Genomic DNA, 23683 nt, shown 5'->3' on the forward strand with positions numbered 1-23683 from the left:
GACCTGTCCAGCAGGGGAGAACAGGTCACATGCAGCTTCCTTCTGTACAGGCCCTCCCCTGCACCTGCAATGCACACCCCCACAGCTGGGGCTGAGCCCTGGGGGCCTGGAGCCACTGTGCCTACCCGATCCCAGGTCCATGAGAGAGCGGGTGGACAGAGTGTCATGACCACAGATGCTAGGACTACAGCCCACACTGTGACCGGGGAAACTGCTCAGCTAAGTCATGGGAGCTGTCTCTAGATGTGGAGGGGACAGTGTGAGCAGCAGAGTGACTGGGAAGAGCACTGAGGTGGCCTCCCCTGCCTGGCTCACCAGGACCCCAGCGATTTCCCAAGGGCAGAAGAAGCCCCTCAACCACAGGATTCAGAGGCATCTTAGGGTAACTCCATCTTCCCAGAAGCCCTGTTTAAAGAAGAACCTGAGCTGCGTGTGTTATATATTTATTTTATTTTATTTGCCTTTTGTCTTTTTAGGGCCACACCTGTGGCATGTTGGTTCCCAGACTAGGGGTCTAATCGGAGCTGTTGCCACCGGCCTACACCACAGCTGCAGCAATGCCAGATCCTTAATCCACTGAGCGAGGCCAGGGATGGAACTCACAATCTTATGGTTCCTAGTTGGATTTGTTTCTGCTGCACCATGGAACTCCAGCAGTGCATTTTATAGATGGGAGTACAGAGGCCTGAAAGGGTCGGGCCAGCTCGCCCAGCAGGTGAGGCTGTGGAGGGACCCTTATCCATCAACCCAGACCAGCCAGGTGGGTCAGGGCTGCCCTAAAACAAGCCTCACCTCACCCCGTGGGCCACCCTGACCTCATGTCCAGGTCCCCTCCCACCCCAAGCACAGGGACTTCCTCCCTGGGCTCTGTCTACTTGGTCTCCAAGGCAGGACTCCAGGGATTCTCAAAGACCCCACAGGGGTTAGGGGAGGAGATGCAGGACCCCCACCTAGCCCAGGGACTGGACCTCACACCTGCCTGCCCTGATCGCCCGGTAGTGGGGGGTTGGGTGTGGGGGTGAGGCGGCGCCTGCTGGGGACCAGGCAGGCTGGTGAGGGCGAATCGGCTGGCCTCCTCCAGGATGCCCAGCTCCCACCTGGGCCAGCGAGTTGGCCTGGCAGTGGTCCAGGGCGCAAAGGGTGGAGACTGGCTGGAGGCAGCCCTGTCCCAGGCGCGACTCCACCCTCTTCCGCTCCCCCCACGCCCTGGGGGGCGCTGTCCTCCTGCATGGCCAAGAAGCCAGGTTTACAGAAGCCTGTGGGTGGGTCGGGGGAGCACAGTGTCCTCTGTTTTTTCCCTGCCTTACGAGCCAGGGGTCCAAGGGCTGGCTCGGGGGAGGGGCCGCCTGTCCTGTACATGACTCCCCAGGACCCCTCATCCTCAGAATCATGCCCAAGGGCCTTCCTCAGTGCAAGTCCACGGTGTGGCCTTGTTTTCCACGCGGGGTGGGGTTGCGGTCTCCAGTCCTGCCTGACTCCTGGCTCTTGCAGGTCTCCACCAGACTCGGGGAGGTGAGTGGGGTCTCAGTTCAGCCTCTGGCATCAGACACTTGTGCCTCCTCTGGTCCCCCCACAACTGCTCCAGACTCCCTGGAACATTTGCAACTCACTGCTGACCCTGAGTGGCAGTCCAGAGAGACTCACGCTCAGCTCCCTGTGGCCTGGGGAGACCCAACCTGACCTCAGGGTCTTGCCTTCCAGAAGTTGGGCTTGCAGGGCACCTGAGGGGCAGCTGCTGCTGTGTGAGCAGGTGTGTGTGTGTACGTGTTTGCATGCTTGAGCCCACACTGACAAGCTGTTGGTGGAAAGGGTACATTTTGACACTACTTTTAAAGAATTTGATGATTCCAATCCTGCTGGTGCCATTTACCTGCTGGGTGAGATCAGTAAAGTTGCCCAACCTCTCTTTGCCCCAGTTCTCTGTGCAGAGGGGTAGAACTAAGACACACTTGATGGTGCCATGGGAACTGAATGAGACACAGGAGATGTTTGGGCAGGTGAAGGTGATTAATGTAGGTGATTAGTTCATTTTTACAGTTACTGCTTGTTTCCAGCAAGTGACTCTGGTTTCCCTTAAGACAGTGATATAAAAAGTACTTCCCATTATGTTTATTTTCTTTTTAAAGAAGAATATTAAGTAAATAATCATTCGACTGACGTAAAGATATGGCTCCAAAAGCTGACGATACATCATAAATGGCAGAGTCGTGAGAAACAGCTACTGCTAAACTAGGAGCTCCTTATTATGACTTTCCAGGTAACCTGGATAGAGCCTTGGGGGAGCATCCAGTTTACCCCCAGAATGGCCTCCAGGCAGGGCTGTTGCTGCTCTGGGCCCAGGACCAGGATTCCCGGTTACCCACACCCAGAGCGGCCCCAAACTCCCCTATACCTGCTTTAGGACTGGCCATCTCCGTGGAGTCTCAGCCCCCAGTGTCCTTGCTCAGGAGTTTTTGTCCCTGTGCTGCTACCTGGTGGCCAAAGATGAGGACAACATCTCAACCCAACTGCGGCCAGGAAATTCCCTAGAGGCCCAGGGTGGGGAAGTCCTGGGGTGGGAGGGGGAGTATGCCTCCCCAGAGGCCCAGGGCCTCAGGAGCTGCCCCGGAAGATGCCACCAGCAGCCTCTGCCCTCTCTCGGGGGGCCTCACATGCATTCACTCACTCATTCAGCAGACGCCAGGTACCCACCTGTGTGAGGCTCTCTGCCCTCATGGGGTTACATGACAGGTAGCAGAGGTCATAGAAGGAGTGAACAGGTCTGATCATGGCAGGTGGTAAACCAGCGATGAAGAAAACAAAGGTGGAGGAGCTCCCGTTGTGGCTCAGTGGTTAAGAATCCGACTAGGAACCATGAGGTTGCAGGTTCGATCCCTGGCCTTGCTCAGTGGGTTAAGGATCCGGCATTGCCGTGAGCTGTGGTGTAGGTCGCAGATGCGGCTCGGATTCCGAGTTGCTGTGGCTCTGGCGTAGGCTGGCCGCTACAGCTCTGATTCGACCCCTAGCCTGGTGAACCTCCATATGCTGCAGGAGCAGCTCAAGAAAAAGACAAAAAGACCAAAAAAAAAAAAAAAAAAAAAAAAAAGTGGAGAGAGGGAGGTGGGCAGGCCGGCCCCGGGAGATGCCAGTAGCTGAGGTGAGACGGGCGGAGCTGTGGGAGAAACAGCCCTTGCGGAGGTGAGGCCCTTCTGGTAGCTGTTGCCAAGTAACAAGCTGCCGGACAATTTAGGCTTCAAACAAACCGTTAATGTTTGCTTGCAGTTTTGTGGTGAGGAATTGTGGCGGGAGCTCTATTGGGTGCCTCCCTCTGGGGGCCACCTGCCTCTGTGTCAGGCTGGCCGTCCCGATGGCCCCATAGCACCTCTGCTCATCACGCCCAGCCTGGGGTCCTGGGTCCTGGGGTTGCTCCCGCAGAGCCTCAGGCTGCCTTCTCTTGATTCCAGGAAACACTAATTCTATCCCAGATGGAGTTTGGGGGCCACACCTCAGCCACACTCAGAGAAGCCCCCAAGTGAGGATTTGCCCATGTGTTTCAAATCTGGGTGGACGTGGAGATGCATGTGCTCCTTGAGTGGGCAGACAGGTGGATCCGAGGTGGGCTATGGGAGAGGCTGGAGAGGCAGATGGGGCGTCTGGTCCCAGCTGGTCTTGGGCCACACCCCTGGGCGTGGGCTGTCCTAAGAGCCTGCAGCTGTGCTGCTGGAGGGTCGAGGAGGGTGTGGGGACAAGAGGGGGATGGTGTGGGGACAAGAGGGGGATGGGGTGGGGACTAAGAGGGGGGATGGGGGGACCAGAGGGGGTGCTGCCTCTGGGAGAGATTAAGTGCATGGACCAGGGTGGGGTGGTCTCAGGGTCCAAGTTATATTTTGAAAGTAGAGGGGTCAGATGTCAGGGTGCCTCAGAAGGCCCCAGGGGAGCGGGTAGAAGGACTGGAGGGGAAGCTGGTACTGGGTTGATGGTCCGAGGGACGGAAGTCCTGCCTGGCTTGGGAAGGTCAGGGGGCTTGCTGGTGACACAGTAAAGATCGGGGCCCAGTGTGTGCCTGGATGGGGGTGCCAGGTGGGCAGGGCCAGGTTCTGCAGTGCTGGCCTGTGGTGCTAGGATGGGGCAGCTGAGGCCCAGGTGCCACCCACATGGCCAGGAAGTGGCTGCCCTAGAGCTGCAGCATCCTGGGTGTGAGCCCAGCTCAGCTGCTGGCTGCCAACCCGTGGTCCTGGGCCCATCCTGATCCAGGGGGATGCGAGAGGCCCAGTAGGGTCTGCACTTGACCAGGTGACAGCAGCTGACACCGCCTGGCCTTTATTCTGTGAGCATGGTGTGCCATCCAGGGCACCATCAGCCAGCACCGTGGGGTCCACCATCCCATTTCATGGGTGTGGAAACTAAGGTAAAGGGAGGTGAGGGGCTTGCCCAAGACCACACTGTGAGTCCTGGTGAAGCTGGGGCCGGGCCCCTTGGCACCTCGCTTGGCACCTCCCTCGGCTTGTTAGTAGGCGGGGGTGGGCATCTCCAGGGCCCCTGCAGAGATTTGTGGGCAGGGCTGGTTTGCCTGCCACTGCACATCTATCACACAGGTGGAGGGGGGAGGACACAGGGGTACCACACTGGACCAGGGTCACTATTGCTGGTCCCTCGTCATCAAGATGCAGTCCCACCTCACCTGCCCACGTAACTGTGACTGTGCCACAAGACCGCAGGGCAAACCCCTATGCTACATCCTAGAAGACAGAGCCCCTTGGGGCTGCACATCACTGAGGGACAGATAGCCCCTCACCCAGGGTCCTAGTGGAAAGCCAGCCTCTCCCCCCCGCCCCCAAACCCTGCCCTCCCTAAGTCAACTGCAGGTGGCAGCCTGAGTCATGACCCCTTGACCTCTGCCCTGCCCCTTCCGGAGGCCTGGGGCCAATGAGGGGCTGGAGGAGGTGGCCCTGGAGCCAGAGTAGCCCGCCCAGCTGGACCTGGAGCCCTGTCTCCCTCTGGCCTCCGAAGAGCCGCTCCGCCTGGGTCTCCTGCAGACATGTGCAGCCTGCGCGCACTGTGCTCTGGCCTGCCCCTGCGGCCGCTCCCAGAGAACCGAGGGCGCTGTGCTGGGGTGCCCCACGCCCCGGTCCGGACCCCAGGCCTCAGCCCCACAGAGGAACAGGTAAGAGGCTGGGCCCTATCCCTGCTGGGCCTCGGGTCTGGGTGGGCAGCTCCCCCTTCCTGCTCTCTCGCGGGAATTGCAGCCCCCTTTCAGCCCTGACCCTGGCCTCCAGTAGCGCCCCAGGGTCACCACAAGATGGGAACCATCACGCCAGGGGCCCAAGCTCCCTCCCCAGCAGCCACCTTGTGGTATAGGACTCCCCAGACTTACTGGCTTGGAGGGACCCTGAGGCTCAAGGTCACCCAGCTAGGAAGTGGGGCCTAGGCTGCCTTCAGCTTGAGCAGGAGTCAGGGGTCAGAGGTGAGCACAGGAGCCAGATACTACCCCCCACCCCACCCCCGGCTCTGCCCAGCTAGTCCCTCCCCATCTCCCTGAGTTTGCAGCCAGCCTGGAGCCCTGCAGAGGCAGGTGGTGCTGGTGGGAGCTGGCCAGGTGCCCCCGCCTGCAGGAGACCAGCTGGCACCAGGCAGGTTGCTGACCATCACCCTGGGCGTTGGGTTGAAAATAATTAAACATGGGGAGTTCCCCCTGTGTCACAGCAGGTTAAGGATTCTGCGTGGTCTCTGCAGCGGCTCAGGTCCCTGCTGAGGCGGGGGTTTAGTCCCTGCCCCGGGAACTTCTATCTGCTGTGAGTGTTTTTTGCTGTTATTGTTTTTTTTTTTTTTTGTCTTTTTGCCTTTTTCTAGAGCCACTCCTGTGGCATATGGAGGTTCCCAGGCTAGGGGTCTAATTGGAGCTGTAGCCACCGGCCTGCGCCAGAGCCACAGCAACATGGGATCCGAGCCACATCTGTGACCTACACCACAGCTCACGGCAATGCCGGATCCTTAACCCACTGAGCAAGGCCAGGGATTGAACCTGCAACCTCATGATTCCTAGTCGGATTCGTTAACCACTGTGCCATGACGGGAACTCCTGCAAGTGTTATTAATAACAATAACAACACAGGTGTGCAGCTGAGGGACTGGAATAGAGCAGGACCCCTGCCAAAGAAATGGCTTTATTGAGTTTTCCTTTTCTAAAGATTACCTGAGAGCTTCAGGAAGAGTGGGGAAGAGTAGAAAGTGAGCACTGCTCAGATGGAGACCTGCCCTTCCTGCTGACCTTGCACCAGCGCTGCTCACACAGGAGGGAGGGGCAGGGGGCGGGTGGCACGGTGGAGGGGTGGGGCCCTCCACCCATCTGGCCCAGCTCCACCTGGTCAAGCAGAGGGGCGTGTCCACCCCTGGTCACTGTCTTGCTGGTGCCAAGGCCTTGACCATCGGCCGTGGGGACCCAGAGGGCTCTGCCACCTGCGCATCCGGGGCACACCCTGATGGCTGGGTGATGTGAGGGCGCGGAGGACGTGGGCTGGGAGGAGGGGTAACTGTGTCTGGGGAGTTGGAGCTGTTGAAGGGGCTGAATCTTGGGGCAGGAGCAGCAATTGGGGTCTGCACTTAGGTGAGTGTTGAGCTCTGCCACCTACCCCCCACCCCCCTGGCTGATTTTTGGTCTTTGACCAGTTCCTGACACTGAGCTCCTGTTCATGGGTGATAGAGACCCCTCTGGGTGGCTCCTGGTGGCAGCTGGTCACCAAAAAGACCAAGCTTTAAGCCCCACTGCCCCCGCCGCTACTGCCCCTAGAGGGCAGAGGGATTGGAAGTGGAGTTAATGATGATCCTGGCCACGTGAGGAAGCCCCCCAAACCCTCCCTGCCACTTGGGAGAACATCTGGGGGCTGCAGGTGCCCCCACCCTCCCACCCCTGTCCTCTTCACCTGGCTGCAGGCCTGTCCCTCATCAAGGCTTTATTACGTTCCAAGCCATGCTCCAGGAGCCGACCTAGCAAATGCTCACACCTGAGGAGGGGCATGGGACCCCCATTTCTACCTGTTTGGGGAGGCACCTGTAACAACCTGGGGGTGTGTGACAGCAACAGAAGTGGAGGTGTCTGTCGTACTGAGCCCTGAACCTGTGGGGGGATCTGGGCTGGCTCAATGCCAATGGCAGAGCTGGACTGAACTGTAGGGCAGCAGCAGGGGTCAGACACTGGTTGGTCAATGTCGGAGGAACCCATGTCCTGTCCCAGGAGTGACCAGCCTGAGGCCATGCTGTCCTGAGGAGAAGCAGAAGGCCTCTGGCTGGTCAGTCCCAAAGCCGGGGGTAGTAGCTTCCTCGCAGCTGGCTTTGCACTCTCCTTTGGCTCATGTTCTGTTTTATTTCAACGTTGCTTTGAATTTTGTTTTTGTTTTTGTTTTTGATTTTTAGGGCCGCACCTGCAGCATATGGAGTTTTCCAGGTAGGGGTCTAATCAGAGCTAAAGCTGGCAGCCTATGCCACAGCCACAGCAATGCCAGATCCAAGCTGAGTCTGTGACCTCCACCACAGCTCATGGCAACACTGGATCCTTAACCCAGTGAGCGAGGCCAGGATTGAATTGCAACCTCATGGTTCCTAGTGGGATTTGTTTCCACTGCACCACGACGGGAACTCCGTGCTTTGAATTTTGATATGAGTTGTTGAAGGTTATTTTAAGGAATAACACATCAGGTGTTACGAGGTTTTGTCATTTTGGGGCGTCTCTGTCCAGAGGCATCCTGTGTGCACACAGGGTGCACATGTCCTCCTTCAAAGTCAGCGGGAGCTCTCGGTTCATGCTGCTGTGGTCGAGGCCATCTGTTCTTTGAACTGGGGTGGTAATCTGTGGTGTGGATGCACAGATGTTCCCCCACTCTTTGTCCTCTCAGTGGGCTCTCTGTTTGAGTCAGAGTACAGTCAGGCTGTCACATTCCCGTCCCTGTCCCCCGAGCCAACAAGGACTGTGTCTGTCTATGTGCAGAGGCATGTTCGCCTCCCATCAAGAGGGGTTAGAAACCCCTCCAGCGATCCCCTCCCTCATGTGCAGCTTTTCTTGCAATATTTCCCCGCCCCATGGGCTGAGCTGGACCCCAGACCCCAGACCTGCAGGCCTCCCATCACTACCTGTGTTTCCTGAGGGCCAGGCTGTCTGGTTCCCTCTGTGTCTCTGTGATGCCAGAGCTGTTTGTTGAATGAGTGAACAAGACTAGGTGCTAAGTACTCAAACCAACACCCTCCAAGGGTTCAGTGGGCCAGAGAAACCTAGGAAGGCTTCCTGGAGGGGTGGTCTTGGCAACATAGGCAAGGTTCCCAGACTGGGAAATCTGAGAGGGAGGTCTTTTGGAGACTGGGGGGGGGCGGTGGGTGAAGGTGCAGAGACGGACCTGTGTGAGTACGCTGGGGTGGAGGACTCCCACGGGGGCTCCATTGGGCACAGACCTGGGAGAGCCTGAGTGTGGAGGGGCCTGGGCGCCAGCCAGCCTGCACTCCTTCCATCCTGAGCAGGGGCGTGGGGTGGCAGCGCTTCTACAGAGCTAGGCCAGCAGGGTGGGCAGAGGTGTTGGGCTGGCAGAAGGCCGCCAGTGTGGGAAGGGTCACTCTGTTGGCCTCCCCCCCTCCCGCCCCCTGTGAGTGCCAGATGCCATGCTGAGCACATGGACACAGCGGGTCCCCAGGGCAGCCCTGTGAGGCAGGGAGGGGCCCTCTGCTCATCTTAAAGAAGTGGAGACTGACGTTCAGAGAGGGGGGGGGGCGTGTGTGTAGCAGACCCTCTGGTTCACACTGAGCACGGGAACTGGGTGCTGAGGCAGTGGCCACGGAGAGGCCCCCAATGCCAGCAGCCGGGGACCCCAGGAGTCTGGCTCCAGTAAAGACAAGGCCAGAGGGTGCAAGGGATTCCAACGAGGCCAAACCTATCAGATTGTGGCCTGCTTGTTTTGGGAGAAGTGGTGATTGTAAAAGCTTTCAGATTCGCCCCACCCCCAGCTCACCTCCAGGTCATAGTCCAGGTCAAATTCCCTCCCTCCCCCCCTCTCGGCCCCCTCCCTCCCTCTCTCTCTTCCTCCCCCCTTCCTGTCTCCCCGCCCCAGGAACACACAGCCCTGTGCTGTGAGCTACTCCAGGGCACAGGCTGTTGTCCTGTGTGATGTGATCAGGCACCAAGCAGGACAGGGTTGTTTGTGTGCAAAGTGACATTTTCCTGACGCAGGACTCTCAGTGTCTGCCGAGTTCCCCTAAGGCTGCTGTAAGAAGTCCCCATGAAGGCAGGGGCTTTAAAGCAGCCCACTCACATTCTCTTAGGATTCTGGGTGTTGGAAATCCGAAATGGGCTTCACGGGCCGAAAGCAGGAAATTCAGTGCCCATGCCAGGGCGTTGGGGCCATTCTGTCCCTTGGCTCTGTCACTGAGGCTCTCAGTGGGGGCACAACATCGCAGAACAGATTGTCCTTCTTTATGTCTGCACGTTCTCAAAGTTCACCCTGCGCTCAGCAGCGTGACAGGCCCCAGGTGAGGCCCGGGGGTCCCTCTCCTCCCACCCCAGCTGGGCAGGGGAGCGCCAGGTGTGGATCCCTCTCCCTGCCTGGCCATCTGCTGGGAAGGATGCGGGTGGTCAGCGCGGACTAGATGCGCAGGACCATCTCGAGGCTCAGAGTCCTTACTTCAATCACCTCTGCCAAGTCTCCTTTGATGTGTAAGGTGACCCTGCGGGGGGCAGGGCATGGACATCTGTGGGGGCTGTTATCCTGCCCACCATGCTTCAGGCAGCCAGACTTGGCAGCCCAGGCTGAACACGGGACTTTCGTGAACTAATCCCCTGACCCTAAGGGTACAGACCACGAGCTCAGATCCTTATGCCTATTAAAGCAAGGTGGGGGGAGGTGGAGGCATTTTCTAGAACATTCTGTGCAGTTATGTGCCTGGAGTACATCTGATTTTGCCAATCAGAGCCCACTAGTAACTTACATACATTATACGATTAACAAACAGGCCACAGCCTCACCTGTGAAAATCTACATGCTGTGTGAGAGACCCTGGGTATAAACTGGGCAGAGGAGCTGAAGTGGAGGCTTCTGGCGGAGTGTGGGGGCACGGGGCGGGGGGGTGGAGGGGGATTCCCGAGACCCCCCCATTGGCTCTTCCTGGCATGAAAGATCTTTGAACAGAAACTTGCAAAGCCATGGAGGGGAGGAAGAAAGAAGTGCCTGGCTTGGGGGTGGGAGGGGAGAGGGGGGTTTTTTTTCCCCCCCCCCCCCCTTTTTTTTTTTCATTTTAGGGCCACACGGCAGCATATGGAAGTTCCCGAGCTAGGGGTAGAATCTGAGCTGCAGCTACTGGCCTACACCACAGACACGGCAACATCAGTTCCTTAACCCACTGAGCGAGGACAGGGATCAAACCCACATTCTTGTGGACACTACATCGGGTTCTTAACCTGCTGATCCACAATGGGAACTCCCTGGCTTGGGGATCTTTACAAGAACAGAGGGTAGAGGGCCTGTGCTGTGTCCTGGCAATTGGCATCATCTCAGTCTCCAGCTATGCCCCCCAGGGGGTCATCCCCATCTCTCTACCAGGACTGTCCCTAAGCAGCGCCTCCCTAGGCAGCTCACACCACATGTCCAAGCTCCATTTTCTCATCGTCACCCTGAGAACTGCCCCCTCCAGAACTTGGTGTATTGAATTGAGGCCAGAGGCAAAGCTGCTGCATTTTTTTTTTCACTCGGGAACTATTTACTGCATGCCTCTTATGCAACTTTAGATGTAAAAGATAAAATCATTGAACAAAAATATAATGGAATACAACTTTCTTGAACTAATAAAAACATGAAATTGCAGCTGAAAAGACAATTTATCTTCAAAAGAAAAGAAAGAAACCCCGAGGTAGAATAGTTGACTTGAAGACATATCCAGGCTGCCTGAATGATTTTCAGGGGTAAAGAGAAATTCAACAGTAAGGGAATCTCATAGTAGGCGACACACAGCAAACGGAGCTTTTGCTGCATGTAGGATTGAGAGTAATCGCCAGAATTCCCTTTATGTTCACAGCACATGTGCACCAACACTTTGAGAACAGGTGGAGTTTTGTGGCCTCTACATGCATTTCATAGAATGGCTGAAATGTTCCCATCATTTCTGTCAACAGACAACTTAAAAATAGCAGATGTTGGAGTTCCTGTCGTGGCTCAGCGGTTAACGAATCTGACTAGGAACCATGAGGTTGTGGGTTCAATCCCTGGCCTTGCTCAGTGGGTTAAGCATCCGGCACTACCATGAGCTGTGGTGTAGGTGCAGACGTGGCTCGGATCCCGAGTTGTTGTGGCTCTGGCGTAGGCTGGTGGCTACAGCTCTGATTAGACCCCTAGCCTGGGAACCTCCATATGCTGTGGCAGGGGCCCAAAAAATGGCAAAAAGACAAAAAAAAAAAAAAAAAAGCAGATGTTGATGGGAGACTTGGCCATGGCTTTGAGTTGCTGTGGTTCTCTGAGCAGTGTTGCAGGACCTTGGGCACAGGGATGGCTTCCCTCAGGAACACACGAGGCTGGAACTGCAGTGAAGACAGGGGTTCTGGCTGCAGCTGCCACCTCTCTCCAAGCTGGCAAGTGTGTTTAGGGGGTCAGAACCAGCGTTTATTAGGAAGTGAAGTAAGAAAAACTAGAGTCGCTGAGAAGCATGTGTCATGTTGCTTTTGTAACTTTTCTGCAAGTGTCCGTTTTGCTTAGTAAGCTCTGGTTAGAAGGTGTGCACCTTTAAAAAAAAAAAAAAAAGCCCAGCCTCTGTGTCAAAGTGCCCTGCAGAGAGCAGTGGGGACCACAGAGGCCCAGGCCAAGGGGACTGAGGGGACCTTGAAGGGACCTGCTCTCCTGATCTCTGGTGCAGACCTTGGCCCTGCACCATGGAGCCCACACCCCCTACCCTTGTGGCTTGCAACTGACCCTCAGGTGGGTCCGATGTCAGCTGGAGTTTGAGAGCCTCCTGTGGGCATGTGCTCCCAGCAGCCTTTCTTAAGGGAGACGTGTGTATTTGTGGTTAGTTTTTTCCAAGAGAGAAGGGATCATGCACTTTTTTTTTATTACTTAATGAATTTCATTACATTTATAGGTGTACAACAGTCATCACAACCAAATGTTACAGCATGTCCATCCCACACCCTCAGTGCATCCCCCGACCCAACAACCTGTCTCACTTGGAAACCATAAGTTTTGCAAAGTCTGTGAGTCAGTATCTGTTCTGCAAAGAAGTTCCTTGTGTCCTTTTTTTAGATTCTACATGTTAGTGATAGCATTTCTTATTGGTGTCTCATCGACTGACTTCACTTAGCATGATAATTTCTAGGTCCATCCATGTTGCTACAAATGCTGCTATTTCATTCCTTTGAAAGGCTGAGTAATGCTCCATTGTGTACATGAACCACATCTTCTTGATCCACTCCTCTGTCAATGGACATTTACGTTGTTTCCATGTTTTGGCTGTTGCACTTTTTTTTTTTGGTCTTTTTGCCTTTTCTTGAGCCACTCCTGCGGCATATGGAGGTTCCCAGGCTAGGGGTCTAATCGGAGCTGTAGCCACTGGCCTACACCACAGCCACAGCAATGCGGAATCCGAGCCGCGTCTGCCACCTACACCACAGCTCATGGTAGCGCTGGATGCTTAACCCACTGAGCAAGGCCAGGGAACGAACCTGCAACCTCATGGTTCCTAGTTGGATTTGTTAACCACTGCGCCCAGATGGGAACTCCCGATTATGCACTTTTAAAGAGGGACTTGCTGTGCAAACCTTTGCAAGTTCCTGTGATGCCCTGAGCTGGTCTTTTCCTCGTTGATTGCCCTTCCCACTCTCTGCTCCCTCCTGGGCCAGCCCTCTCCTCTTAGATCCTTCTTCGCCACCCACCCCCAGGGCCCCTGTGACACACTTGTCACGTGGTGCTGTACCTCAGGGCACATGGGACAGACTGTTCTCCTCCTGCCCCCTGCCCTTGGCCTCCAGGCACCCAAGCCCCTGGCTGGGCTCCCAGCTGTCCATCTCCCAGGCTGGCATTTCTGCCACTGCCCACCTGCTGGTGTCCTCAGGGCTTTTGGCCTGCCACCACCAACTTTCCAGTGTCCACAGCCCACCTGTTCTCTCTGGGGCTCCTGGCCCCGCCCCCCCACCCCCAGATGTGTGTGGAATGAATGGGTTCACACTATTTCCTCATCTCACCCCCAAAGCACTTTCTTTTCCAGGGTCGGCTGGTTGAATAAGTAGCCTCAATATCCACTGTAACACCCCCCCAGTCCACCTGCCTCCACCCTGAGGCCCCAGGCTGGGTGCTGGGAGGAAGTGCATGAAGGGTCGGCCAGGACTCAGGCCCTTGAGCTCAGAGAGACTGATGGGAGTAGGAAAGAAACCACAGAGCCTCGGGGGATGCAGGGCTGGGAAGGGAGGGGTGAGGTTAAGACATGCCCACCCCCCCGACCCAGGGGCAGGTGTCCTGGGGCTGGGGCAGGAAGCTGAGTGCAGAGGCCCTGAGGCCTGATGGGAACCCAAGGGCCAGAAAGGAGGGCTGCTCTGCCTGGTGAGATGAGATACTCAGACGCTTTCCTCCTGTCTGGTGGGGTCTCACTCCTGGGGCTGCGAATGTGCAAAGTGAGCCCCCACCTGAGGCTTCTGGCCTGGCTGGGGAGCAGCTCCACACTCATGTACATCTTCGGCTTTCCCTGCCTTTGAACCTGCCCTTCCCGCTGTAGTCACAAGCCTCAGGGCAGGTCCCTCTCTGGTGCCTGCCTGGGGTCAAGCAGCCTGGTCGCTGCTGAGCCAGAAGAGGGAAGGACTCAAGGGCTGCCTGTGTGAAGCAGGGAGGGCAATCAGGAAAGGCTTCCTGCAGGGGGTGATATGGCAGCCAGGCTTGGGGTGAGAACTAGCCTTGGGGCATAAGTGTCTTGAGCAGAGCAGAGGCAAATCCAGAGGGGTCGGGGAGGAAGGGAGGAGGATGGCCTGTCATGGAAGCCTCTGGATTTGCTGCCCTCACTGCTCTCTGCCCACAGCTGGCGCTGAGGAATGCCCTTCGGTACTTCCCCCCGGATGTCCAGGAGCAGCTGGCCCCAGAGTTTGCCCAGGAACTGCGACTGTACGGGCACATCTACATGTACCGGTTCTGCCCTAACTTGGAAATGAAGTGAGTGCAGGGTGGTTGGGGTCCAAGCTTCAGGGGCCAGAGTTGCGGGGGGGTGATGCGGGGTGCTTTCCAGAGGGACCCTGCCCGGGTCAGGATGCAGTCAGGGGGGAGTGCAGGCCTTCCACTCCAGGAGGGCCATGGCCGCATCTGCCAAGGGCCAGGCTTGGGGCTGCAGCCAGCGGGAGGTCTTCCTGTCTTCCTCGAGGTCCCAGGGGACACTGCCTGGCCCTGCATTACACTCTGAGCACCACTGTCCTTGAAAGCACCAGAAGGCCAGACTGTCCGGAACGACCCCCCCAAAGCAGGCACCTTGTTCCCTCACTTCTGTCCGGACCTGCTGGGCTGGCACCCTCTCCAGAATTCCCCGGGAGCACTGGCGGTGCAAAGGAAAGGACAGATGAAGTCTGTCTGGAGGAGAGGATTCAGCTTCGCTTTGCAATCAGCTTTCTCCCCACTGCAGTCTGCCAGGGGCTGGGGGAAGGTGGGGGTGTGGTGAGCCAAATTGCCCATCCCAGGAAGAGCCAGCAAAGCACGAGGGCTTTGGACCCACCTCCTGGCAGGAGCTCCGAGGCGCCTCCTTTGGAATGCCAGAGCTTGCTGTCCACATCTGTACAGCCAGGGGCTGGGTTGAGGCCAGGCTGGGCCTGAGCTTTAGCAAGAAGGAGGCCACTGCCCCCTGCCCTTTGTCAGGCCTGGCAGCTGGACCCCCTTTGCAGGGCCTACCCAGTGGAGCAGTACCCCTGCCGGACTAAAGCCGCTGCAGCCATCATGCATATGATCATGAACAACCTGGACCCTGCCGTGGCCCAGGTAACGGCGGGAAACCAGGGCCGGGCCGGGAGCAGCGGTGGGAACGTAATCTGAGAAACGCTGTCAAGCTTTTTACTTAGTGATAGAGTCTAGGGAAGTTGCAAAAATGTGCAGAGAGGGCCTCCTCCCTCTCCACCAGACACCGCAGGGGCTGTACCTTCGGTAACTATGGCGCAGCATCAGCACCATGACACCGATGTTGGTACAGCAGACACGTGCAATTTTACGTCTTCTAAAAGCCACCTGAAAACTGCAAAGAAATAGGTCCAGTGCTGCAGTTTATCCCAACCTACCCAAATTTTATCATTTAGCATGTAATCTGTGTAAAATTGAGATTATTTTACAGTGTGTTTTTCCCACCAAGTCTTTGAAATCAGGGTTATATTTTACACTTAGAGCTTGTCATGGGCCATGGCTCAAGAGCTCAGTGGCCATAGGTGGACAACCCAGGTCTGGCCACATGTGTGTGTCCCTGGCACCCTTAAGCAACCATGCATCAGATACCCAGAGTGGACAAAGGGTAGCTTTGGCCCACCCAGTATTTTACTTGAGAACGAAATGGTCCTAGGGTGTGATCATTCCCCTGGTGTGGGAGCCCCTGAACCTGGCCCCCTACGGACCCCTGACACTGACCTTAGCCTCACTTCCCAAAGCAACCCCAGACCCAGCTCTGCCCCTCACCCTGGTACTGTCCTCGGGGCCTGCCCCTTCTGGCTTCTCCCCAGCCCCTCCCTCTCCTTCAAGGGCCATCCTGAAGTACACCTGGCCCCTTGACCCCAGTGCAGGGGTGAGGCCCCCTCCCTTTCCCAGGCCCCCACCCCAGATGACACCCTGTCTTCTCCAGTTTCCCCAGGAGCTCGTGACCTATGGAGGAAATGGGCAGGTGTTCAGCAACTGGGCTCAGGTACGCTGGACGATGTGGCCTGGCCCTGCCCCCACCCTGGGCATCTGGCCCTGAAGCACCTTGCAAAGCAGGCTTGGAACTCAGTCTCTTCCTCCCTGGTGGTTGCGATCCCGGCACTGGAGGCTGTTTGGGGACGCGGGGGTCTAGAGGGCCCAGCTCTGGGCAGGACACTGGCCCCACTCACAGAGCCCCACGCTTTCTTCTCCCTGCAGTTCTGGCTGACAATGTCCTACTTGTCACAGATGACGGAGGAGCAGACGCTGGTCATGTACAGTGGGCACCCGCTGGGCCTCTTTCCCAGCAGCCCTGGGGCCCCAAGGCTGGTCATCACCAATGGGATGGTGGGTCCTGGGGCGGCGGGAGAGCCAGTTGCCCCCACGCGCACCTACCCATCGTGCCCGCGGGCATGGTGCTGCCTACAGCCCCCTGTCCACCCCTCTTTTCCAGGTGATTCCCAACTACTCCTCCAGGATAGAGTATGAGAAGCTCTTCGCCATGGGAGTTACCATGTAAGTGCTGTTTCAGTTTCTCTAGGGCTCTAGCTTGGCTTTCCTGTAAAATCGTGAAGCCACAGCAACCACGATTTTGAAAAGCCTTCGCAATCAAAGCTCTGTAGCATAATTTCGTATTTACATATTTCCTGCTCATTTTCATGGCTATGCCTACACTTTTTATATGCGTGTAAGTGAACATAGAATGTAATCCTACTTTTTGCAACAATTCATGATGAGTTTCAAACGTAGAGAAAATTGAAAGAATTAACAAGGAACACCAAAGTTCTGTGATTAACACACCACTAAACTCACTTTCTCTCCTCTCTATCTATTCCTCCCACTATCCATGATCATTTTTTGTGATGCATCTTAAAGCAAGCTGCAGATATTCTTGCCTGGGATTCGGTATTTGCCTACAGTGTTTTTTCTTTTCTTTTCTTTCTTTCTTTCTTTCTTTTTTTTTTTTTGTATTTTCTGCCTTTTCTAGGGCCACTCTCATGGCATATGGAGGTTCCCAGGCTCAGGCTCTAATTGGAGCTGTAGCCACCAGCCTACGCCAGAGCCACAGCAACGCTGGATCCGAGCTGCATCTACAACCTACACCACAGCTCACGGCAACGCCGGATCCTTAACCCACTGAGCAAGGCCAGGGATCGAACTCGCAACCTCATGGTTCCTAGTTGGATTCGTTAACTACTATGCCACAATGGGAACTCCTACAGTGTTTTTTCTTTCGAAGTGAAATATACACACCGCAAATGCACAAATGCACACACATCACGTGCTCCCTTCCATGAGTTCTGTCAAATGTGTCTGTGCAGACCCAGCCCCCTGTGTGTGCTATCACGTTAACTGTCCAATTGGAGGTGTTCTCTCAAATGCTGTTGGGGAGCCCCAGTGGGAGGGAAGCCCCTTCCCCTGACACCCCAGTTCACAGTGTCCTCTGTGTCCTTCTCAGCGTCTGCTGTGTGGACTTTGGATGAGGTGACTGACCAGCACGGGCAATGCCCTCTGCATCTGCTGCCCTGGGGTCTGTCCCTTCTTGGGAGAGGGGGGCTGACTCCCATCTTACCTGCAGTGCCCAGTTGCAATGTCATCGCTTTAGCCTCCTTGCCACCTGGTTTGGGTTGTTTCTAGTTCTTTGGGAATGTAAAGAGCATGACAGGAAATCCTTGACCTGTGTGTCCTTGTGGGTCTCTGGGACTGTCGTGCTGGGATCATAGCCATGCAGAGTGTGACCAAGTCTGCAGCACGGGGAAACCGGTCCAGCAGGCTCAGCTGATGGTTTATAAGACCACCAGATGCCTCTGAACTAGGGACCCTCCACTTTGTGGAGGAAGAAACCCAGGCTCAGAAACCCGGCTACGTTTTTGCTTTTTCACAAGTCGATACTGTTGTTATGTAATATATTGCTGTTATTATAATTTATTAAATGGCCTGACCACCTCTTCTGCCCTGGTGGGAGCAGAGGGACAGTCAGCATCTGGCTCTGCTGCCTGCCTAGTGTGGCCAGGGGTCAGTTCCCCAGGCTGAGGATGGACATTTAAAGGGGCAGAGGGCTACAGACTCAGACCAGGTCTGGCTGCCCCGAGGGCTGACCCCAGATGCTGCAGGCAGTTGACTAAAGAGAAGATGCAAATGGCCAGTGGCGATGGGAGGGGGTTACCATTGACCAGACCAAAGCCTCTTCATTGTCAGACTGACAAAAATGGAACTGGGGACAGCAGCCTGTGATGGGGAGGACGTGGGGGAAGTAGGCAGCCACGAATACAGGGGGAGTAGGACCCACATCACGAGCCCGGGGTCACGGGGAGGGACACATCCAGTGCCTGGGGTCAAAGTTCCAAACAGAGAAAACTCTGACCCCATGATCTTACTCCCAAGCACGGTCTGGGGAGCAGCGGCAGCAGGACAGAGTCAGGAGGACGTAAGGTCGGTCTCCAGTTCTGCCAGCCCGTCCCTGTGCAGCCTTGAAACTCAGATCTTACCTACAAAGAGGGTATATGAATAGCTCCTACTCTAGTGGGTGGGGCCCTGGGGAGCACACCCCCATCCCAACCCCCTGATGGATGGTTACGGCATCAGCCGTGTTCTGTTCAGGCCAACTGGCAAGGTAGGGGCAGTGGCTCCCCTCTTTTGGAAGAAGAAGCAGAGGTTCCAGATGGCACACAGCTTGGCATCTGTGGGATCGGGACCCAGCCTGACCCAGAACAGAGATGGGCTCAGGGAAGCTGTGGGGCACAGCACCCAGGAGGGTTCCTGCCCACCGTGTTCCTCGGGGAAGGGCACGCCTGAGGCAGCAGCAAAATGCTGCCATTTCCCACCACGTTGCCCCAGACTCGAACACTGGATGATCATCATGAGATGCACACGGGCTATGCTCCACTGGGCACAGACACCCTAGAACTGGACTCTATCTGTTCATATGTCCAGTGCTTGCCCAACGCCCAGGAGGCACAGGGGAGGTCTTCACTATTGTGTCTGTGGCGAAGCCAAGCTGCCCAGAGGGTCGACAGGGAGAGGTGACATCCAGTGCTCTTGGATGCCGTTGGCTGTAGGGCTGAGAGGAGACCCACACAGGGTGTGTGGGTGCTGCTGCAGAGGGGCCCCCTCAGAGTGAGGCCATTTATGTCAATGACAACAGCACCTCCTGCCACAAGGTTCCTACACATCAGGTCCTGGTGTCTGTCTCACTCACTGCTTGTGGCGCAAGGTCTCAAGGTCTCAAGTGTGTGGTGGGCATCCTGACAAGCACCTCTTACCACCCCCCCACCCCCACCCCTGCCTGCCGTCCTCCTGCTGGAGGGACCCAGCTCCCTGGACCCGGCTGCTGCACATGAGGTGGGGATGCGGTGACAAGGGTAACTCTTCCCCAGGAGGGGCTAATGTTACCCAGTGTGATTTTTACTGATGTTACTCATTTTTAAGAGACTGAAACCTGTCTGTCTGTGAGAGGTCTGAGGGGGGCCAGATTTGGGGGGCAGTGGCCTTCTCTGTAGTTCTCGCTTGTCTAGTAAGGAGAGTGTTTCCATCCATTTGCAGTGATGATGTCCACTTTAAACCACCTGAGGTGGGGCTGGCACGGTGCCACACTCTTTGCTCCTCTGTGGCAGGTACGGCCAGATGACGGCGGGCAGTTACTGCTACATTGGCCCCCAAGGCATCGTCCACGGCACGGTGGTGAGAGGTGGTGCACAAGCCCAGGGTGGGGTGGCGTGGGTGTGCTGCATGGACAGCAAGCCGACTTCTCATCCACCTGCAGCTCACTGTCTTGAACGCCGGGCGTCGGTACCTGGGTGTCGAGGACCTGGCGGGCAAGGTCTTTGTCACCTCTGGGCTGGGGGGGATGAGTGGCGCCCAGGCCAAAGCCGCAGTCATCGTGGGCTGCATCGGCGTGATAGCAGAGGTGAGCCTGCAGGAGTGCCTCCTGACCCCCTCCAGAGCATCCCCAGCCTCCCAGCGTGGGTTCCCTGGGCAGCCAGTGCCAATCACCAATCATCATGTACCAATCCCCTTCCAGGGCCAGTGCCTGCTGATGTTCTGTCCTAAAAGTGTGGGCCTGAGGCTCTGCCTCCCTTCCCCCCTCACCCCCTAACATAGTAAACCTGTGAATGAGGGAACCAGACTCCCATCTTGGACAATGGCCAGCCCTCCCCCTGGCTCTCAGCTCCTGGGCAGGAGGGGAAGAGGAGAGGGTCTCCAGGGAAAGCCATGGGGGGTATGCACCAGTGGGGGTTTGTGCCTGGCTGCTATGAACCCTGTGGCATACATGGGTGTCCTTGTTAGGAGTCCGCTTGGCTGCAGGTGACTCCAAACCCAGCAAGGGCAACTGACACCAATGGGGTTTTATTTTTCTCACCTAAGCAGTGAGAATGTGTCAGGGCTAACATCTCCAGAGTCACATGGGCTTCCCTCATGGATACAAAACAGCTATCCCAGCCCCAGACTTCCCATCTATATCCAAAGCAGGGAGAAGGGGAAGTCCAGCTGTGGCTGATTCTATTTTAGCAGGAAAGCAAAGTCTGAGAAACTCCTTAGACCTCAATGGTCAGTACTGGCTCAGTGGGAGGGTAGCTGTGATTATCCAGGATGTGATTCATTCCCTGGGCTGAGCAGTGTCACCCTGAATAGGATCCAGGTTTGTTGATATGGAGGGCAGCAGGGAAGAGATGCTGAAAGACGCTCGGAGGGTCTGCCCCAAACTGTTGGGAAAGGGGGTGACCTACACAGGGTGATTGCAGCCGGTAGCCCTGTGCCTTGTGGTCCCAGGTGGATGGAGCGGCCCTCAGGAAACGCTACCAGCAAGGCTGGCTAATGGAAGTGACCAACAGCTTGGACCACTGCATTGAAAGACTCAGGTACAACTCCTGGCCTGGGCTGTTCTATGTGGGCTCACTGGTCGATACTGACAGTGTGTGGGAACCTGGGCCGGGTAGACCGCGTGGTACCGGGGCTCTTCCCTGTGTGGTGTCTCCTGGGTTCTCAGTGGGAGGGCATGGTGCCGCCCTGGGGGCTGTTCTGCTCTGTAGGCCTGAGCCCCCTGTGGGAAGTTCACCTGGGCATGGGGGCTGCAGTCAGACCCATCCACGGGCTCTGGGGCTCACATGAACACAGAATCTGAGAAACATCCCCATAACCAAGACTGGATACTTTGGGGACATAGATTGTTGTAAAACTTGCAGAAAACCCACCATTAATGATCGGAGAAATCCCCTAGTGTGGCGTGAAGGGTCTTGCCTGATCTGGCGCCCATCCTGCAGGAGCACGTAGATCTGGAACACACGCTCCCATGCACATACATGCTCACATGTATGCACACTCCCACGCACGCACTTCCAACTGCTGAGACATTCTAAAAGTCCCTCTTCCGCCTGCCTTCCCCCCTTGTCACTCACACAAGTCCCGGCAGCTTAATTCCCACTGTCACACACATAAACCACACGCAGTCAGGAGAGACCAGCGTAACACATGCCTTAGCCTGTCTTGTCACATCCCTGCTCCCTGCACCGTGGAAGACACGCATGGAATGGGCAAGCCTCCGTATCGTGAGGGCTTTTGTGTATTTAGATCTTCTGCTCCCCCAATGTGCTTTCATTTTTTGTCCTTTTCCTCTGAATAACGTGTAGAATCATCTTTATTTATTTATTTATTCATTTATTTTGAAAGTATGTATAGATTTTTTTTAAAATTTTTTTTTAATTTTTATTTTTGTCTTTTTGCCATTTCTTGGGCCGCTCCCGCGGCATATGGAGGTTCCCAGGCTAGGGGTCTAATCAGAGCTGTAGCTGCCAGCCTACACCAGAGCCACAGCAATGCTGGATCCGAGCCGCGTCTGTGACCTACACCACAGCTCACGGCAACACCAGATCCTTAACCGACTGAGCAAGGTCAGGGACCGAACCCGCAACCTCATGGTTCCTAGTCGGATTCGTTAACCACTGCGCCACGATGGGAACTCCTATTTATTTATTTATTTTTGTCTTTTTGCTATTTCTTTGGGCTGCTCCCGCGGCATATGAAGGTTCCCAGGCTAGGGGTCCAATCAGAGCTGTAGCCACCGGCCTACGCCAGAGCCACAGCAATGCGGGATCCGAGCTGCGTCTGCAACCTACACCACAGCTCACGGCAACGCCGGATCATTAACCCACTGAGCAAGGGCAGGGACCGAACCCGCAACCTCATGGTTCCTAGTCGGATTCGTTAACCACTGCGCCACGATGGGAACTCCCAGAATCATCTTTAATGATCTGCTATCTGAGGATGGCCTTGAGTGAGTTCTACAAAGATCCCTATGAGAGGCCTAGGAGCAATCCGAGTGAATTCTACACTTTTGTCACCTTTATCACAAGGGCATTCAAGTCTGCAGCTCCTCTTGGGTCTGGGTCCTCAGAGTGTCTCCAGTCTGACTGCCCACGTGCAGCTCTGGGGCCCCCAGCTGGTGGGTAGGCAGCCATGCAGGTGTGGTGTACCATGGTTCCTGGCCTTGCCCCCTCCAGGGAAGCCAGGAAGAGGAAGGAGGCACTCAGCCTTGGTTACCATGGCAACGTGGTGGATCTTTGGTAAGTGGGGGATTTGGCAGCCTTGAGGTGAGCCCCAGGTGAGCTGCCTCTAGCCAGGGTCCCAGAGCTGGCCAGGTGCCCTGGGGACACAGATTCCTGTATCAGCCTGAGGCTCTGCTCCCATGGGGTGGGGATTAACCTCCATGCCTGGCTCCTGGTCCTGTGGGCTAGAAGGCATGCTGCAGTGTCCCCTGGCCGGACCCTGAGCTGGTCCTGGCGGTGTTGCCCCGCCCTGACCACCCACATTTCCTCAGGGAGCGCCTGGTCCATGAACTGGACACAACGGGGGAGCTCTTGGTGGACCTGGGGTCAGACCAGACATCCTGCCACAACCCCTTCAACGGCGGCTACTACCCCGTGCAGCTGGGCTTTGCGGAGGCTCAGAGCCTCATGGCCTCCGACCCCGCTGCCTTCAAAGGCCTGGTCCAGGAAAGGTGACCAGGTCCCAGGGCAGGGTTGGGATGCGCACAGCCTGCAGGAGCTTTGGACTGAGCAGCTTTGGCCTTTGCCCTGTTCCCCCGTGGCCCTCTGGGTGGCTCGGGCAAGACCCTCGTCTCTTCCTCTGTGAGACGCGGTCATGGGCGCACAGGCCTGTGGGAGTGTTGGGGGACAGATTGGGGTGACCCCTGTAAAACACCGGGTGCAACCTCCAGCTTGTATGCATGATGAGTCGCTGCTGAGGGAGGGGACCTGAGGTGCTTCTGGAAGAGGGCGCTGCTTGTTCAGCATGAAGCCCGGGCCCAGGCCTCACGGGCTGCTGTCAGGAAGCACTAGTTTACCTGGTCTTGAAGGGGAAGAGGATATGGGAAGCCGACAGGGATGGGGCTTCCAGGCAGGAGGCACTGGTGGGGAAGCCAGGGGGTGGGGAGTCAGCAGAGCCTGGCGCTGGTGGGGTGTGGGGTGTGGTGCTGACCCCCACACCGTCTGTGGCAGCCTGAGGAGACATGTCTCAGCCATCAACAGGCTGGCCCAGGGGAACTTCTTCTTTTGGGACTACGGCAACGCCTTCCTCTTGGAGGCCCATAGAGCAGGTGAGAGGGGGGAGGTGGCAAGGGGCCAGGGGTGTGGCTGGTGGGGCCTCGGCCTCGCTGGGGCTCAGTGTCTCCAGGTGACACTGGGTGGGTCTCTGTCCCACAGGAGCCGACGTGGGGAAGCCCGGTGCCAGCAAGATGGAGTTCCGCTATCCCTCATATGTCCAGCATATTATGGGGTGAGTCACGGGCCCTTCCAGCATCTGGGCCTGAAGACCCCCCCTGACCACAACTCAGGCCGTGTGCTAAGACT

At 56.5% G+C, this 23683-nt stretch overlaps 1 protein-coding gene across 6 annotated transcripts in view; it reads left to right on the forward strand.

Annotated features, from left to right (window-relative positions):
* UROC1 (urocanate hydratase 1) overlaps positions 615 to 23683 on the forward strand; it is a 41452-nt gene continuing 18383 nt past the window's right edge. Inside the window, exons 1-15 of one of the 6 annotated variants that reach the window (XM_021098107.1) lie at positions 615 to 715; positions 3444 to 3594; positions 4234 to 5143; positions 14002 to 14132; positions 14849 to 14942; positions 15787 to 15846; positions 16059 to 16187; positions 16294 to 16355; positions 19454 to 19520; positions 19603 to 19746; positions 20610 to 20698; positions 22337 to 22399; positions 22654 to 22833; positions 23333 to 23430; positions 23537 to 23609. In XM_021098107.1, coding sequence (XP_020953766.1) covers positions 5018 to 5143; positions 14002 to 14132; positions 14849 to 14942; positions 15787 to 15846; positions 16059 to 16187; positions 16294 to 16355; positions 19454 to 19520; positions 19603 to 19746; positions 20610 to 20698; positions 22337 to 22399; positions 22654 to 22833; positions 23333 to 23430; positions 23537 to 23609 — 1316 coding nt within the window. In that variant the 5' untranslated portion in view covers positions 615 to 715; positions 3444 to 3594; positions 4234 to 5017. Of the gene's footprint in view, positions 716 to 3118; positions 3595 to 4233; positions 5144 to 6396; positions 6584 to 14001; positions 14133 to 14848; positions 14943 to 15786; positions 15847 to 16058; positions 16188 to 16293; positions 16356 to 19453; positions 19521 to 19602; positions 19747 to 20609; positions 20699 to 22336; positions 22400 to 22653; positions 22834 to 23332; positions 23431 to 23536; positions 23610 to 23683 lie in introns of those variants that run through there. The other 5 variants (XM_021098106.1, XM_021098108.1, NM_001244219.1 and 2 more) reach the window with 5 other exon arrangements.

This window comes from Sus scrofa, chromosome 7 (assembly GCF_000003025.6).
Source record: "Sus scrofa isolate TJ Tabasco breed Duroc chromosome 7, Sscrofa11.1, whole genome shotgun sequence".
Taxonomy (NCBI): domain Eukaryota; kingdom Metazoa; phylum Chordata; class Mammalia; order Artiodactyla; family Suidae; genus Sus; species Sus scrofa.